At 53.0% G+C, this 16728-nt stretch overlaps 1 protein-coding gene and 1 non-coding gene across 5 annotated transcripts in view; one reads left to right on the top strand and one right to left on the bottom strand.

Moving 5' to 3' along the window:
• The window catches only part of Trappc10 (trafficking protein particle complex subunit 10), a 58887-nt gene that overhangs the window by 27821 nt on the left and 14338 nt on the right, over positions 1-16728 (bottom strand). For 3 of the 4 annotated variants that reach the window (XM_048803770.1, XM_015478835.2, XM_048803769.1), the window contains 4 exons: positions 16276-16472; positions 12197-12392; positions 8612-8723; positions 6313-6560 (listed from right to left, as the gene is read on the bottom strand). In XM_048803770.1, coding sequence (XP_048659727.1) covers positions 6313-6560; positions 8612-8723; positions 12197-12392; positions 16276-16472 — 753 coding nt within the window. Of the gene's footprint in view, positions 1-6312; positions 6561-8611; positions 8724-12196; positions 12393-16275; positions 16473-16728 lie in introns of those variants that run through there. The other variant, XM_015478838.2, reaches the window with a different exon arrangement.
• Positions 14433-14506, top strand: Trnav-cac. Its single transcript has one exon. It is a non-coding gene; the product is annotated as a tRNA-Val (tRNA).

Below are 16728 nucleotides of genomic sequence, written 5' to 3'. Positions count from 1 at the left end.
GCTGTGTCCACAGCTGAGCTACAGGCACCCTTTATCTGCGGATGCCCAGTGGGCTCAGCGCCACTCATTGGATTTCTCCAATCCATTCACTTAAAACCTACCCTGGCAGTCTTACCTCAGAACCTTGCCCGGTCCCCTGGACCCCGGCATAGGTTTGTACACTCTTCTGGCCTCCAGCTGCGCCCTGCTCCTCCTGCCGGGGCCCCCAGCTGCTAAGGCTTCTGTGGCACGTGGCTTCAGCCTAAGGGGGCACCTCACTAGCTGTGGTGTACAATGCACCCCGTCGGCCTCCCCTGGGCCTCCTCTCCAAGCACACCTGCCCGGATGCACTGGCCATGCTGAGCTCTTTCACAGCTCTTCAGGGTCACTGTCTGCTCTGCCTGAAATCCACTCCTACGAGCGGTCACCTGGGGAGTGCCCTCTCACTCACTGAAGTACATGGGCCACAGGGGTAGTGTCATGGTTGGCTCTGGACTGTCCCCCACAGGTCCGTGTGTGGAAGCCTTGGTCCCCAGGGCAGCAAGCCTGGAGGCTGGGGTCTGGGGAAGCGATGGACAACTGGGAGGTGGTGGGAACTGTAGGCAGGTGGGGTGCGGCTGGCTGGAGGACACAGGTCACCAGCCTGTGCTCTGGGGACTGTGTCTTGTCCCTGGTCCCTTCCTCTAGCTCCTCTTCCCAGCCGCCAGGAGGGAGCAGCTCTCCTCCCCACGCCCTTCTACCGTGATGTCCTACCTCACCGCAGACCTGAGCAGTGGAGCTGGCTGACCGTGGACTGAACCATGAAACCACGAGCCAAAATAAATCGTTCCTTCTTTAAATTGTTTTTGTCGGGTATTTAAAAGCTGATTCACACAGGTGGGTGTGTTCTCTGCTGGAAACAGAGCCTACAACACTTGGCACAAAACACGCCCAGCAACGATCAGTTGGAGGAATGACTTCTAAAATGACTCTTCCAGAACCTTCCCTATCACTGCGTGTAGCCCACCCTCCCCACTTCATGCCGGTACCACGTCGCTGGGCTCTAGCAGCCCCAGTGGGCCGACCGTGGTTCTTGCAAGGGGTAGAGCTTCCTCTCCCCTCGCTACTCTCACCACAGTGCTTGGCAGGCAAGCAAACGTTTCCTGACTGTTCCCAAGGGTTCCCCTCTCTCTCCCAGGGAAGAGACCACAGACAGCCTCTCATCAGCTGCCACCCTCCAGTTCTGGTCCCCCTGGCTCCATGTCACAGTCCTAAAGTTGCACTAGTCCCACAGGATTAGTGTGTGCCACCACAGAGCCTCCAAGGGACCTCCCCACTCAAGGGACTAGTGAGGTGTCCATTGTGCAATGCTCAGAGAGCTCTACTGCTCTGCCTCTGCCAGGCGGAGCTCGCCGCCAGCTGGAACTGCACCCTCGCCTCTTTCCCTGCTTTGACCTGGGATCCCAGGCTGACCAGCTGATCACAATGATGTCTCATGCCACAGCCTGGCCACCACACCTGTGACTGGCTGGTTCCTCTGAGGTCACAGGGGGCCCTGTCCCACTTGGCCACACTGTTCCACAGCAGAACCTGAGCTGACAAAGGTTAAACGTCACAGAGAGAACACAGTTCAAAACAAGCAAACAAACGCTCGAGCCATCACCGTGACAGGCGCACAGTGGCCTTCTGGAAAACACCTTCCTGTAGCCCTCCATGCCCCTTTGGTTAAAAAAAAAGACACTCCTGTGCCAAAGGCACTGCTGGTGTGGCTGAGAATGAGGAGGCCTTCTAAAGGCCACTGGCCATGTGTGTCCCTGGCCTCACAAGTCCACCTGTACCAATGTCTTCCAAAAATGGGAATATAGGACACCACTGTAACTCGAGGCTTCCGGACAACGCAGCTCTTCCAAGAGCAAACAGAAGCCCAGGACTGCAGCTCAGCAAGCACAAGAAGGCCCAGACCAGAAAGGCACCCACGAGGAAAGACCCCTCACAGGTGCTTTTGTATGCTGTCACACAGGGAATATATTCGCTTTTGATAAACGGAGGGAAATAAGACATAGCTGGAGGGAAAAAAAGAGTGGGGGGAGGCCCTGTGTAGACACACGACTCCTGTGGGACAGGTGCAACTTCAGGGCTGCCCCAGCGTAATGCACAAGGTGGCACGATCTCCCATTTTACACATTTCCATCAGGTCACTGGCCCAAGACTAGGAAGTGGCTCCCCCAGGTGGGCACCCCCAGGTGGAGGACCACTGTGGTACTGCTACAGCCAGCGGCAGGCTGATGCCTGACAACCGCTCCGCTGCCTCCTATTCTCTGAGAGCCACTTTACGTCAACAGGCAGACTAAACAGGAGGCTTCTGGGACACGGTGCACAAGCCACAGAAGCACACACAGAGCACCTCCTGCTGCGGTGACCTCATAAGTAAGGAGCTCGGTGATGGAGGACTGGGTCCCAGCCCAGCCGCAGGAAAACACAACAGTTGCCAAACAGCTTCATGCAGGCTCTGTGTCCCTGTGTGCTGATAAACACAAGCCTGAGGAGCCACACGCCTGCCAGCGTTGCTGCTGAACAACCCTCGCCTCTCCTCTCCCCGGCTCGGCTCGCCAGGCCCTGCATGTCAGAACTCAAGGCTCCACCCCAGCTTTGTGTTTTGTTTTGGTACCTGGAATTGAACTCAGGGGCTCTCAACCACTGAGCCCCATCCCCAGCCCTATTTTATATTTTATTTAGAGACAGGGTCTCACTGAGTTGCTTAGCACCTCGCTTTTGCTGAGGCTGGCTTTGAACTTCTGATCCTCCTGCCTCAGCCTCCCGAGCTGCTGGGATTACAGGTGTGCACCACCGCCCAGCTCCACACCAGCTTCTTGACCATGGACATGAACACAAGAAACAACCCACAAGAAAGCTAACCCAAAATGGTAAACGGCTTTGTTTTTGAGAGCAGAGGCAACTTGTAGAAAAATTAAATAAGTTTGAGTCTTCTGAATCTTAAATCTTTACGCAAAAATTTAAAACAAATTATAATAAGTCTTTCAAGTTACTTACCAACTGACAAATTTACTTAAGATATAACAGCCTCCTCCCTGCTAAACAAACACAACCTCACAGAAAGACCCCACCTCAGACGTGAAGGGTGGAGATGAGCTGGTGACAGGCCCTGCATGCCAGCCAGCACCAGCAGGCCCACTGAGACCCCCGAAAAAGGCTCCAAAGTGCTCACCTTGGGCCTCACACAACGCAGGGCTGGGCGCTAGGCCTGGCACCACACCACCCTTCCCATGCCCCACCTCACTCAGTCCTCACCACCCAAAGGACAGCTGGTCTTCACCTCCACCTCAAGGGTGAGAAGAGCGATACTTGGGGGGAAAGGTAAGGGAGCCACGGTTCCCAGCAGAGGCAGTAAGTCTGCACCCAGCCCACCCAGGTCTCCTTGCTCAACGGTCATGTGAGAATCTGATTCTCACACAACTGTCAATGGGGCCAGACGACCAGTACACAGTGGAGCCACTCCTGACCTGGAGGGGTCACCACAAACAGTGCCCACCTCAGTGCTGAGAAACGGGCAGATGGTACCAAGGGGATTGTGGGTACCTCAGCAGTAGGGACAAGTGAGTGGGACAAGGAAGGTACCAGGAGTACCCATCCATGTGCTGGGGAGAAGCAGGAACCAGAAGTAGGTCACTGGGAGGGAGAAACTACCAAAGGGGACGAGGGACAGGGTGGCACGCCCTTGTGTGGACCCAGCATGCAGCTTGGTCTGATCCTCCTAAAGGAGACACCACACAGCTAGAAAAGTGCCGCCAAGTGCCATAAACATGACCCAGAGAAGGGAAAGTCAAGACGACAATGACAATTCTACTTCACAGGGACAGGCGGTGGGAGACCCACAGTGGACAAGAAGCACCTGAAACAGTACACGGTAGTCAAAGGCCCAGTGCACTCCCCACCAGCAGAGGAGGCCAGGGGGCCACTCCCCAATCAGCAGAGGAGGCCAGGGAGCCAAGGGCAGCATGTGCTCAGGGCCAGCCCAACACTCCCTAGGAGGCTCGGAGTCCTCATAACCTCACAGCCCTCTCTCCAGGGATCAGGGGTAGCTGACGGGTTCCTTCCCCCGCAGCCAGAGGCGCTGCAGAACTCAGCGCTGCAGAGGCGGGAGCATGTTGCCTAGTAGTGAACGTCTTCCACAGCCACCGCACACTCTGCAAACACCACGGGCAGAACCGTGGCACACGGGAGGCCAGAGCAGCCTTCAGAAGAAGGGCCGCCAGGCCACTCCCTCTGTAGGTCACAGCCCACCTCTCGGCCACTTCACACCCTCCCTACTGGCCCTGCTGGGGAAGCTGGAGGTACTCGTCAGTGCACTTGAGGCCTCCCAGCGTTCACAAAGCCTGGGGGAGATCAGGGACAGGAAGACAAGGACGCAGTGGCAGGCACCTCACTCCTTCCCTGAAGAGCTGCCTGGGACCAGCAGTTCCCTCCCCAGAGGCCACAGGCAGCTGGCTCACACACTGTGGGCTCTGCCCAGGTCCCACCTGGCTCTGGGAGCTGGTCCCCTCCTTTGGCAGGCTGGAGGGTGCATTACTACTGCACTGGGTCCGAGGCACAGAGAAGATATGAGGAAGATGGTTAAATATTGGAGTTATGACTGGGCCAGAGACTGGTCTGCACCATCCTTCCAGGCTTTCCAACGCTCACCCCAAACAGGTCACGGCCCTGGGCTTGTGCTGGTTTCCATGCCACGTCTGAGCCTCCTGGGCTCTCCCCTCAGTGATGAGACCTCCATCAGGTGCTGACTCCTGCACACATGGGCCAGGGAGCTCTGTTCTACCAGGCACTGGGGCCCCAACACCCTGAGGGTGGGCACCAAAGCAGACTCCCTACAGCCATACAGTCCTAGGTGGCCAAGTATATCTCATTTCAAGGTGAAAAATGATTGAAAAGTGGCATTTTTCCTCATTTGCTGGACTTACAAGAAAAATACTTGGATGAAAATTGTAAATTCTTGAGTTTGTGACTCAGCTGAGGCTCTGAATTAAGAATGTCTCCATTAGAAATTAACTAAAATAATTTCTCTTCACTTAGGTTAAAAAAGTATTTAAGTGCTGGGGTTGTGGCTCAGTGGCAGAGCACTCACCTAGCATGTCTGAGGCACTGGGCTCGATCCTCAGCACCATATTAGAAGTAATAAAATAAAGTTATTGTGCCATCTACAACTAAAAAAATTTTTTTAAATGATTAAATCTTTTTTTTTTGTAATTTTTTTCAGTTAAAGATGGACAGAATGCCTTTATTTGTTTTTTGTTTGTTTGTTTTGTTTTAATGTGGTGATAAGGATCAATCCCAGGGCCTCACATGAGCTAGGCAAGCACTCTGCCACTGAGCTACAGCCTCAGCCCCTGATTAAATCTCTTTTAAGAGGATTTCAAACTAAGTATCAGGCCTGTTATTTAGTATTCTAGGGTACAAAAAATAAGTTATTCTATCATAAAATACCCTCCTGCCAAACTTTTAGTCAATAGAGTAAATGCAAGCTCTGAGACCTTTCCCCAGGGGTTTGACAACAGCTGTGTCCCCTGGGCACCTGGGGGGGGGGGGACCTCCCATGATGAGACTTGGTTGGCCTGGATGCTGGCTGGGTCCAGTTCCTAGACCTGGGGAAGTCACCTCGCCCACTCAGAGGTCTAACAGGGCAATGGGTGGGGATGTGTGTGAGTGCTCAGAACGGCAGGTGGCACTCCACATGGGCATACCTGTGCTCTTCTGGGTACAGAGGCTTACGAAACCCTCTCGCACCACAGCCCATGATTCCGTGGCAGGGAGGGCCCACAGCCCTGTGTATCAGCACAGGTGATCAGTCTAAAGCCTTACTCTTCAACGCACATACACACACCCCTGTCATCCAGTAAGCTTTATGTCACTGTCACCAACATAGCTTGCCAGGTCACTCACGCCCTGCTACCCACACGTCCATGCCCATAACCAGCTATCTGGGAAGGGCGTCCTGAAACAATGTCCATATACAAAATCCAGCGAGTACCCTTCAGGTAAGTGACATCTATCAGGGAAGGCTGCTCCCCTGGTGTCACCACAGTCACCTTACAAGCTACACGGAGACCCTGACCTGAGAGGCTGACTTGGCCAGCGTGGACGTCACCACGGGGAGAGTAGAAACTAGACTTCTGAGCAGCTGATCTATGCAAAAAGTGACTAAGCAGACAATCAACTAAAAGTCAAGGACATGCAGAAAAGGCAGCCGGTTCTGCAGCAGGGAGAGTCTGGGGAAGGCCACAGTTCAGCTTCCTGTGGGGAGAGTCCAAGGCAAGTAAGTGGGGAGAGGAGCTAACTCACTTCCAAGAGCTTCAGCTCCTGCACACAGCTGTGCAGCAGCTCCAGGGCCCGCTGAGCCACCTCCCATGGCCGCTGCAGGAAGAGGAGCAGGGTGCACTGGCGCGAAAACAGGTAACTGCGCAGGTCCAACAGGGTGGCTTCTTGCCTCTGTATCAACTCCCGCTTCTCCATATCTATGGGCTTGCGGAGGACCAGTCCATTCCAGCTCTTCACCGGCTGGCAGAAAAAAGTCAGCCAGTTGGCACCATCTAAACAAATACACATCATGAAAGTTGCTGACCACAGGTACCTCACCTGGCTGAGGTTCCTGCTCAGGACCAGGAGCCCGCGTGGAAGAGCCGGCAGCTTTGCAACCAGTTACTCTCTGCCAACACACCATACACCGGCTAGGGCCTCAGGATGGGGTGGTTCCATGAGTACAGGCCTCTGGGTCCTGGCTTCCCACGGCTGAGCACAGGGTCTGAGAGCCCAGGCAGCAAGGCACACCATCTCACCAGGCCCAGGGGGTCCTAAGTGGGAACAGAATACCTGGGCAGCCAGGCAGAGGCTGAGAGGTCGAGTTGGGAACACCCCAGGCTCTGGGCCAGTCAAGGTGAGGCCTTGGGAGGAGCGTGGAGGCGGCCTCACCTTTACCTACAGTGCAGCCTGCTCACCTGACCATCCTGGTGTTTTGTCTTCATTACTCATCAGGTTTCCCTTGACTTATTTCCCTAAATCAACCACATCAACCACTAAGTGCAGCTCCCAGAGGACAGGAGAGCAGGCACGGGAGGAGACAGCAGCAACAGAGGGGAAAAGCCTAGCGAGTCAACATGTCAACAAGGCTGCCATTTTTTTTTTTTCTTTTTTAAAACTCTCCCTTTATTTATTTTAGTTTTTTTTGGCAGACACAACATCTTTGTTTGTATGTGGTGCTGAGGATCGAACCTGGGCCGCACGCATGCCAGGCAGACGTGCTACTGCTTGAGCCACATCCCCAGCCCCAAGGCTGCCATTTTAACTCACAGCCCTGAGACTCAAATACCATCTTAAACTAAATGTGGAGCTCTACCGTCATTCAATCTTTTATATATTTTTTTCTAGTTGTAGTTGGACATCATACCTTTATTTACTTATTTTTATGTGGTGCTGAGGATCAAATCCAGCGCCTCGCACATGCTAGGCGAGCGCTCTACCGCTGAGCCACGACTCCAGCCCCAAGTCATTCAATCTTTGAAAAACTTGTTTAATCTATTTTTCTCACTCCAAAAGAGAGGTGTGGCTGCCAGGTCCTTTTTGCTCCTGTAAGGAACGGCTGACACTGGTGTGTGGCACTACTACACACCTGACCAGCTAGGCTTACGGCACCTTCACTCACCGCTGCCAACTCCTGCTTGGGCTGCTGAAGTGCACACTGGTGACTGCCCACTCGGTAGCACCTCCTCCCAGATCCTCCCCCAAGGGTCCTCATGGTCACTCCCACGTTCCATGGAGGTCTCTGTGTCAAAGCGACCTGCCCAGAGCAGCTGTCCCAGCTGCCTGTCTCAATGTGTCCCCTCCCATGGTCTTTGCCTACTGTTATTTATTTTCTCTTCCATGAATGCTTTACTAGAACTGTGCCTGGCATGTGAAGACACTCGACAGTGTGCTAAAGCAAGCTCATCACTCGGCCGCCACACTTGGTCTGGGCTTGCTTTGGTATTTTAAATTGCCCTAAATTAATTAATTAATTAATATTTTTTGGAAGGGGTGGGGTTTACCAGGGATTGAGCTGAGGGGCACTGAAACAATGGGCTACAACCCCAGCCCTATTTTGTATTTTATTTAGAGACAGGGTCTCACTGAGTTGTTTAGCACCTCGACCAGTTGCTGAGGCTGCCTTTGAACTCGTGATCCTCCTGCCTCAGCCTCCCAAGCCACTGGGATTACAGGCGTGCGCCACCGCGCCCAGCTACTTAAAGGTTTTTAAAAGACTGATGAATGCCCATTACGGTGGTCACATAAAATTCACAGCGATGGGCTTCAAGTACTACCAACCAAACCAAGAGAGACGTCCACTTGCATGGTAATAGGAGGCTTGCAATCAGAAGCATCGCCAGCAGGCAGCTGAGCTGTGGAAATAAGACTTCACACCTGCAAACAGCTTGTGAAGTGCTTTTCCACTGTCCTAAAAGTGAGAGTGACCAGTTACACCCTGAGGAACTGTGAGACCATATCCTCTGTAGTTTACATGACAACCACGAACAGTGACTGAACTGGGGTAAGCAGACTACCTGGGAGTGGGAAGACTGAGGAGAGACTCGCTGCAACATCTACTCACCCCCGGCCCCGAAGTTGACGACGTACTGCGAGAACAGGGCGTCCAGCTCATCGTACTGCACCAGGGCATCTTCAAACTGCTGCAGCATCTCAAAGACAAAGGCGAGCTCCTCCTGTGCCCAAGAGACGTCGGTCAGCTTTCTGAAGCCGCACGTGGCAGTGAAGGGCAGGAGAGGAGCACACAGCGCATAAGTGATGCCCCCCACCAGAGCAGAAAGTCCCCTGGTGACGCCAGCACCTGCGCACGCCAGGGACAGGGACCAGAGAGCAGCAGGGCAAGAGGAGGACACGCACGCCACCATGTGGCCCTTCTCGCCTGTCACACGCCACCCGCATCTCCCTGCCCCTGTGCTGCAGCTCCTGCTTGCGGTCCCTCTGGTCCCCTCAGGCTCTCCGCTGCAGGTCCCCCACGCTCCCTCTACTCCCTTCTGGTGAGTGTACCAGGGCACGGCCTCACACAGCACTATGCCTCAAGAAAACCCGGCCCCATCTGCGAGCTGAATACGTCTCCAGGGTGCCCAGCAGACCTCACGCCTGCACGTCCAAGCCTGACTACAGTCTTCCCGCCCTGACCTCCGTGTCACCTCCGTCACAGCCACCCATCCCATGTGGAGGAGTCCCGAGTCTGTGAGAGATTCCCAAGCCCCAAGGTCAGCCCCCCTCCCTGCACCACCCTGGGACCTCACTCAGCACCACCACAGCTCCTCGTCCCCACACATCCCCGCCTGTGGGACTTCCTCACGCTTCCTCCACATGCCCACGAGGCCTGCTCTGCAGCTTCCTCCAGGTGTGGCCGTCACCGGCTCAATGAGGTGCCCCACACCTCCTGTAGCATGGCCATCCTCCTCCGAGCCTGCCCTGGCCCTCCATAGCCAGCTCTGCTCCCAGGGCTTGCATCCCTACCAGTGTGTGGGCCACGAGCTCACCAAAGCTGCCTATGGACTTGGCCCTCGCCCTAGGACAACCTGCCACGCACTGAATGGAAAAATGTACAGAGACAGGCAGGAAGGACTTTTTTCTGATTTCCTCCACGGCAGGTTTAAGGCAGAGCCAGGAGGGTGTGCACACACACACACAGACACACACTGGCACGGTCCGGGTTGTGCTGGAGGTCCTGAGCAACGTCCACAGCTAGGTACCACTTTCCAGCTGCAGCTGGGCTCATGGCACCCTGGGCTGAGGTCTCTGTGGGAGGGTTAGAGTTCTGTCTGTAAGGCATGCACAAGAGGCCCAGCACGGTCAGCAGGCTTCGATGTCAGCTGTGACGCTCCACCCGACCTGACCTGCTCCCTACAGACCCAGCCCTGTGTCCTGCAGCCCTCCACACACGGGTGGGCGTGCTCACAGGGGACTCCTCTGGCACCCTGCCCTTTCTTTCTTCTCTTTGTGAGGTCCTCCTGAGAATGAGCACTGCAGTGTTAACTTTTTCAATAGTGATAACATCTACCGTATCAATCATTTTGACTGTACAGTTCAGCAGTGCTAAGCACATGCACACTGCTGTGTGACCCATTTCCAAACGGAAATTCTGTCCCCATTAGACCATGACTCCCCAGGGCCCCCAGCTGCTGGCACCTTCCCCTACTGGCCACAAACTGCACTGGTCCGTCCTCAGCCAGACAGTCTCCCAGTGTCTGTCCTCGCGGACTTCTTCCACTGAGCACAATGTCCTCAAAGCCCATCGCCCACAGCATGGGTCAGAGGTTTCTCCTCGCTCATCTGCACCAATGAGCTCATTTTAGACTCACAGAAGTGCTGCCCCTGAAATGGTGTCCATCTCCATCTAGCCCTTCGTCCATTTCCCAAAACGTCAACATCTAGCAGAGTTCCGTGATCACACACAGGAATCCCAGCACAGCACCGTCCAGCAGGCAGCCTCATTTGAATCCTGCCAGCTCTCCTACTATCAGCCCTCGTTCTGCTCCGCATCCCACCAGGATTCCACAGGGCGCCCGGCTGCCACTGCCCTCAGTCTCTGCGGTCCTTCCTGACCATGGCACCTTGGAAGAGGCTGGTGTTACTTTGTCTAGTGTCCCTTCACCTGAGTCCATTTGGTGTTTTTCTGTGACTGCCATGAGACTGTTTTAGCAAGGACGACGTGTCTTTCTCACCCCTCCTAACAAGCAGGGCACCGTGCTGATGGTCTCACTGCAGGCGCTGCTGGCCTGGACTGGTTGGTTCAGGGTTGCACTGGGTCTCTCACTGTGACATGATGAACCTGCTCCTGGCCTGGGTGCTGGAGGGAAGAGCTGAACCTCCTGCTCTGCTGACTTTATAACCAACTACGTACCCCCAGGAACACGTGAATGGAGGTGAACTGCGCTCCCTGGGTCACGCCCAACCCTGTCCTCACCTACTGCAGCCGTGGCCTTCAGCAGCTCCCTCGGGTGACGCCTATAGCCTCTGGAGCCCTGTCCCTTTGTGTACTCCTCACTCCCTGGTATCCAGGACCCTCCCGTGTATTGCCTACCCTAACCCAGTTATAAACCACTTCTCCAAGGAGCTCTGCTCCCTGTTACCTGAGGATGGAGTTTAGAAACCAAGGTCTGGGCACTACGTGTGCCCCTTGCTTCTGCAGTACTGCTGCTGCTGGGCCTGTCCGAGGCCAGAGAAGGAAATGCACACATGCACATTAACCCTCACACAGTCCACGTTTCTGAACCCACCCATCCATCTCAGGGCTCACACTGCACCTCCACCCTAGTCCAGCACCCTCCCTTCTTGTGGCCTCTCTCTTTCCAATAAGCTTGAAGAGTGAAGGGCCAGGACAATCGGAAAGGTTTGCAATGCAGCGATCACTCAGAGCATTGCTAGCATGCTCAGATCCCCTTCCGCGTACCAAGTCTTCACATCCCTAAGACGTAAGCCCCGGAATAAAAAATAACATTCAAAATTGTTCATCAGGATGGGTCCTGTACTTATTCAAAGGGCACTATTTCTTCAGTAACCAACTAAATTATATCTACAAGTGAAACTTGGGCTTTTTTCCTTAGGAGATGCTGGACAAGAGCACGGAACCCTGCCACACACCTGTCACGTTCCACTGTGTCAGGAGGGCTTCCCTTCCCAAATGCAACTGCTACACGTCCCTGAGTTGAAGAATTTTCTTAACAGGGAAAAAGAACTGACTAGAAACTACGATTTTAAAAGCCCAAACATTTTAGCAAATTAGAATAAAGCTCCAGTTTAACCCAAGTCTTTATTGGAACCCAGGTCACAAAACAAAACCATGGAGGACACGTTTACAGAAGCCATCCTTAGTCACAATGCCCAGGCACAGCAGGTAGGGAACAGGACCTCCAGCTCAGGTCCACCCCCCAAGGCTGGGACCCTCCGCCTGCTTCACAGCAGACACCCAGAAGGCCCCTAAGGCCAGACAAAAGCTCGTCTCGGAAGCAGTGCAGAGCCCCAAGGCAGCAGGACCCCTGCAGACACCATCTCCACCCTCTGCTTCTCCAACCAGGAATGGAGTGTCCGCTTTGGCCACTGTGCCATCTGGTCTTAGAACCAGGCCCGTGACAACCACCCAGGAGGGCTGCCTCGCTTAGGAAGGGGGGGCATGGGGCGGGAACCACGAGTCAGGTACCTGCACCATGAAGTACTCGCAGAAGCTCCAGCCCGGCTCAGTCCTCTTCTCCCTCAGGGTCCGCATGTCATCCTCAAACTTGCCTAGGTTTTTGGTGAAAGACATAAGAAGCAATGTCCTGAGTTTGGTCAGGAAGGCATTCCAGGATTCCTGAGTTCGAGAAGAGTCCTTCAAAGGGTCGGACAGCACAACACACCTGCAAAGACACCGGGGCCCATCTGTGAGGCTTCCTCCATCCCTCCTGCCCTCCTTCCCTCCTCCTCACACCAGTGAAAACTGTGTGACAGGCAGGGGCCAAGCCAGCCTATTGCCACATGGGCAGTCGGACTGCAGGGGTTCCAAGGGCAGTCTACACACAGCGAACTAGAGGGGAGAGGGACTCCCAAGGGGCCCTGGACCTCAGACCCACGGGGGACTTCATCAAGTATGGTGACCCAGCCCTCCTTAGCTTGCCCCTCAGGATCCTTGGCTCCTCACAGACAGGATGAAATCTGGATCTCTCCACCCAGCAGAGGGGACCAGGGCCCACCTCAGCATCTGTCTCAATTCCTCTCACTGCAGCCCAGGGCCACCGAACTTGTTGTGCCCTCCTGCACCCCTGGGCACCCCGCTCACCCTGAGGTGACTTTCAACTAAGCCTACTCTGCTCTGTGGTCACACAGAAGGGCCACAGGTAAAGCTGCCCTGGCCACAGATCTGCCCCTACCATTAGCCTGAGCTCCTCAAGGAGTGTTGATAAACAGGCACTAGATCACAGCTTCACACAGGCCTGAGGCATTTAACTAGAGAAGACTGCACTATGGTGCTGAAATGCCAAGGCGCTACCGTTACAGTAGGAGAAAAGGCTCCTCTACTTAGCCTTGCTAACATGATCTTTCTTCTTAAAGAGGAAACCTGAACACAAAAGTGATTTTAAGACCTTGATACTATGAGTGTCAACATCTCTAGTAAATATTTTATGTGAGCTATCAACAAGGAGCAAAATGAATTGCTGCTTGGATTCGCATTCTCTGTGCCCCAGCACAGCCCCGGTAGGAACTGGCTGAACCCACGCTGTTACCCACCAGCAGGCAAAACAAAACGGGGGAAACAGCACCAGTCTACACGTCCACCCTGTGAGTCATCAGAACCAAGAACACTGAGTCATCCCGGCCCCTGTCCCCGGGATACGGATCCTTCCCTAAGAGGTGGGGCCAGCACCAGCCACTCCTGAGGTCCCCAGGAGTTGAAGTGTCTTTCTTCACTGTACAAACTGTTAGTCCCTCAGTTCAGCAACGCATCCTTAAGGTATCCCCAGGGGTCATAATTATCAACATCATTCCTGACCACACAAGAACTCTCTTGCATACCGACAGTGGGATGGAAAGGACATGCTGACCACCAACAGCCTTTCCTTTGGTAACCTGTGCTTATCACCCAGACAGGAAAGAGTCACCACGCACCAACTTCGATTGAGCCCTCCAACTTCCCCTATCTCTCGGCCCTCACTGTTTCAATAAAAAAGAACTAAACTTCAGAAAGTCCTCACCAGCCCAGAGGGTGAACTGGAAAAGGGTGAGCCTAGAAAGCTAAGGGAGTGGGGGATGGACAGCAGACCAAGAAGGCAGCAGCTACCAACCAGTCAGACTCAGACTCTCTAGCATTTGCCCAAAGTCTGAAAAATACACAAACCTTTAACCAAGCAACTTTCCTTTAAGGAATTAACCCTAAGGAAATAAGGATGTTCACTATAGTGAGCTAGAAAGATGTTCATAACATTAACAATGACCTGCAGACCCAGAGGACTATAAATAACCTATGGTAGATTTAATACTATGGAATATTATACACTCACTAACAGTAAAGGTACAGAAACACTCACTAACAGTAAAGGTACAGAAACATTTATTATACACTAACAGTAAAGGTACAGAAACATTTATTGTTCACGGAAAATTTTTACAATGTATTAAGTGAAAACAGCAAGTATAATATTATGTATAGTTTTATATCACCTTAAATGTATAAATGCATAATGAAAAAACCTGGAAAGTCCAATGACTACCAAGAACATGTAACATGATAAAAAAACTAAACACATGTACAAAGCTAAAAACACGGTAAGCCACTTCAGGGCCATATTTTCAAAGAATAGACATTATGCTGTTAAAAGACAAGTGTCACTAGAGATCACTATCTTCAAATTTATGAGAATTCAATCCAGCTTTTATGTTTAAAAATATAGATAGGTCGGGCTGGGGATGTAGCTCAGTTGGTAGAGTGCTTGCCTCACATGCACAAGGCCCTGGGTTCAATCCCCAGCACCACACACAAAAAAAATACACACACACACATACACACAGTTTTGTTAAAGGACTGCAATTTGGCTGGGAGCAGTGGCACACACCTGTAATCCCAGCAGCTCAGGAGGCTGAGGCAGGAGGATCACGAGTTCAAAGTCAGCCTCAGCAACAGCAAGGCCCTAAGCAACCCAGTGAGACCCTGTCTCTAAATAAAATACAAAAAAGGGCTGGAGATGTGGCTCAGTGGTTTAGTGGCCCTAAGTACCAAATCCCCAGTACCAAAAAAAAAAAAAAAAAGACTGCAATTTAATGCAAATCAAAATGCAATAAGGCATGTTTAACTTACAGAGAATGAAATGTTAAAATTTCAGTAAGTTGGGCTGGGCTGGGCTAGGGCTGTAGCTCATTGGCAGAGTGTTTGCCTCGCATGTGTGAAGCACGAGGTTCAATCATTAGCACCACATAAAGATAAAAAAATAAAGGCATGCTGTCCATCAACAACTACAAAATTTTTTTTTAAATTTTCAGCAAGTTGTAAATACAAAAGAATAGTCATCAAAAAACAAGTTATTTTTAAATGGGCTCAGTAGAAGCATACTTTTGGCACTGAAGTAAAAACTGCAAACATGATTAATAGTAAGCAACAGGCACCTTGGAAAAAACATCACACAACTGGAAACTGGCTCAGTCCGACTGATGGCCTCAGCGTTACTCTCCGCTCAGACCCGCGACACAGACCTTCCTTGCAGCTGGGCTCTCAAGTCCCCACTGCGTGCTCTGCTCAAGACATCTGTGAGCATGCTGAGCCCCGGGGACAGATGCTCAGCCACAGTGCCCGAGAATGTGGCTGACTAGCACCAAGTACTCCTTAAGAAAACCTCCCGTGAGCGTAGGCTGCGTGACACTAAGTGTAGGCTGCGTGACACTAAATGAGACGGTCTCCACACGGCAACGTTGGATTTGAGCCACATATTCATCAAGTCTGAACATGACCATGTGCCTGGTTTTGTGTGGAAGGTGAAAGGCACCCAGAATCCCAGCTCACTGGGGTACCGCCGACACGTGGACTGGCCCTGGCTGGTTGGCACTCCAGACCGTTCACCCCTGCTCCTTCCTTACGCCCCCCCATGCTGCGTACAGGGCCTCCTGCCCCAGGACCCCTCCCTGAGTAGGCAGGCTTCCCCTCCCGCAGCTGCACAGCACCAGAAACCGCCTTGGCAGCCCCTGCCATGTGGTAACCATGGAATGGTAACCATGGGATGATGACCTGTCACGCCAGGCAGAGAACAGCTCAGCACTGTGGCCAGTGAGGTCAAGGGCCAGCCTGGGACACATGGCCATCAGTGGTACAGCCAGGTAGAGAGGCAGCAGCATGCAGATAGGACGCAGGAGCAGCAGATGGCAAGGTAGGCCCTGGGGCAAAGGCAGCACTTACAGCTCCCTGTGTGGGCTCTTCACAGGGCTGAGCACAGTAAACACAAGAAGGCAGTCCCATAGCCTTAAAAAGAAAAGTTTAAGGAACGCTGCTCGACACAAAGACTGTGACACGTCTCACTGTCAGGCTGCAGAAAGGGTCCACCGTGTAGGCTTCCCAGAGGCTCAGGGCCAGGAGCCTCTGCTCCCAGTGGCACTTGGGGGTGACCGCTTACAGCTCCCTGGCCTGACAGGAATTTCAGAGGGTGGGATCAGTGCTCCCCATTGTTCCCCAAACCCTGATGAGTCGACATTTGCTACCACCCAGGAAGCCAGCAATCATCCAGAACCAACCAAATGAGGAAACTGTAAAGATACACTTACCTGTCGCTCTGTTTGTTACAAAAATCATTTCTTATTTTGTCCACAATAGAAGTTCGGGGAAGGATGTTGGTTTTGTTTTTTTTCTTGGCATCACTTTCAACCACCACTATTAACCAGTCCACAGAGCTATGGGCCTTCAAGACGTTCTGCCACTTGGTGAGGTCATCTTTCACCGTAGCTTTGTACACTTCTGTATCCTAGAAATGAACACGCCACTGTGAGAGTGAGTTACTCCTTCAGCTCACACAGCACATGTGTTAGATGACGTAAGTGGCCACAGCGTGCTAGCACACTGGAACGGGATAAGAGACCAGGACACCAAGCTTGGGTGCTGTGCACAGCTTGGCACCTGTCCCAGAGCACTCTCCCAGGACATCAGTGGCTTGTGAGCAGCAAGGGCTTGTGAGCCGGGAAGGACACCAATGGCAATGCTGTCCACAAAGCCACCAGGGA

The sequence above is a fragment of the Marmota marmota genome, unplaced genomic scaffold (genome assembly GCF_001458135.2).
Source record: "Marmota marmota marmota unplaced genomic scaffold, marMar, whole genome shotgun sequence".
In the NCBI taxonomy this organism is placed as follows: domain Eukaryota; kingdom Metazoa; phylum Chordata; class Mammalia; order Rodentia; family Sciuridae; genus Marmota; species Marmota marmota.
Note: the sequence above shows the minus strand (reverse complement) of the source record. Positions and strands in the feature narration are given on the sequence as shown.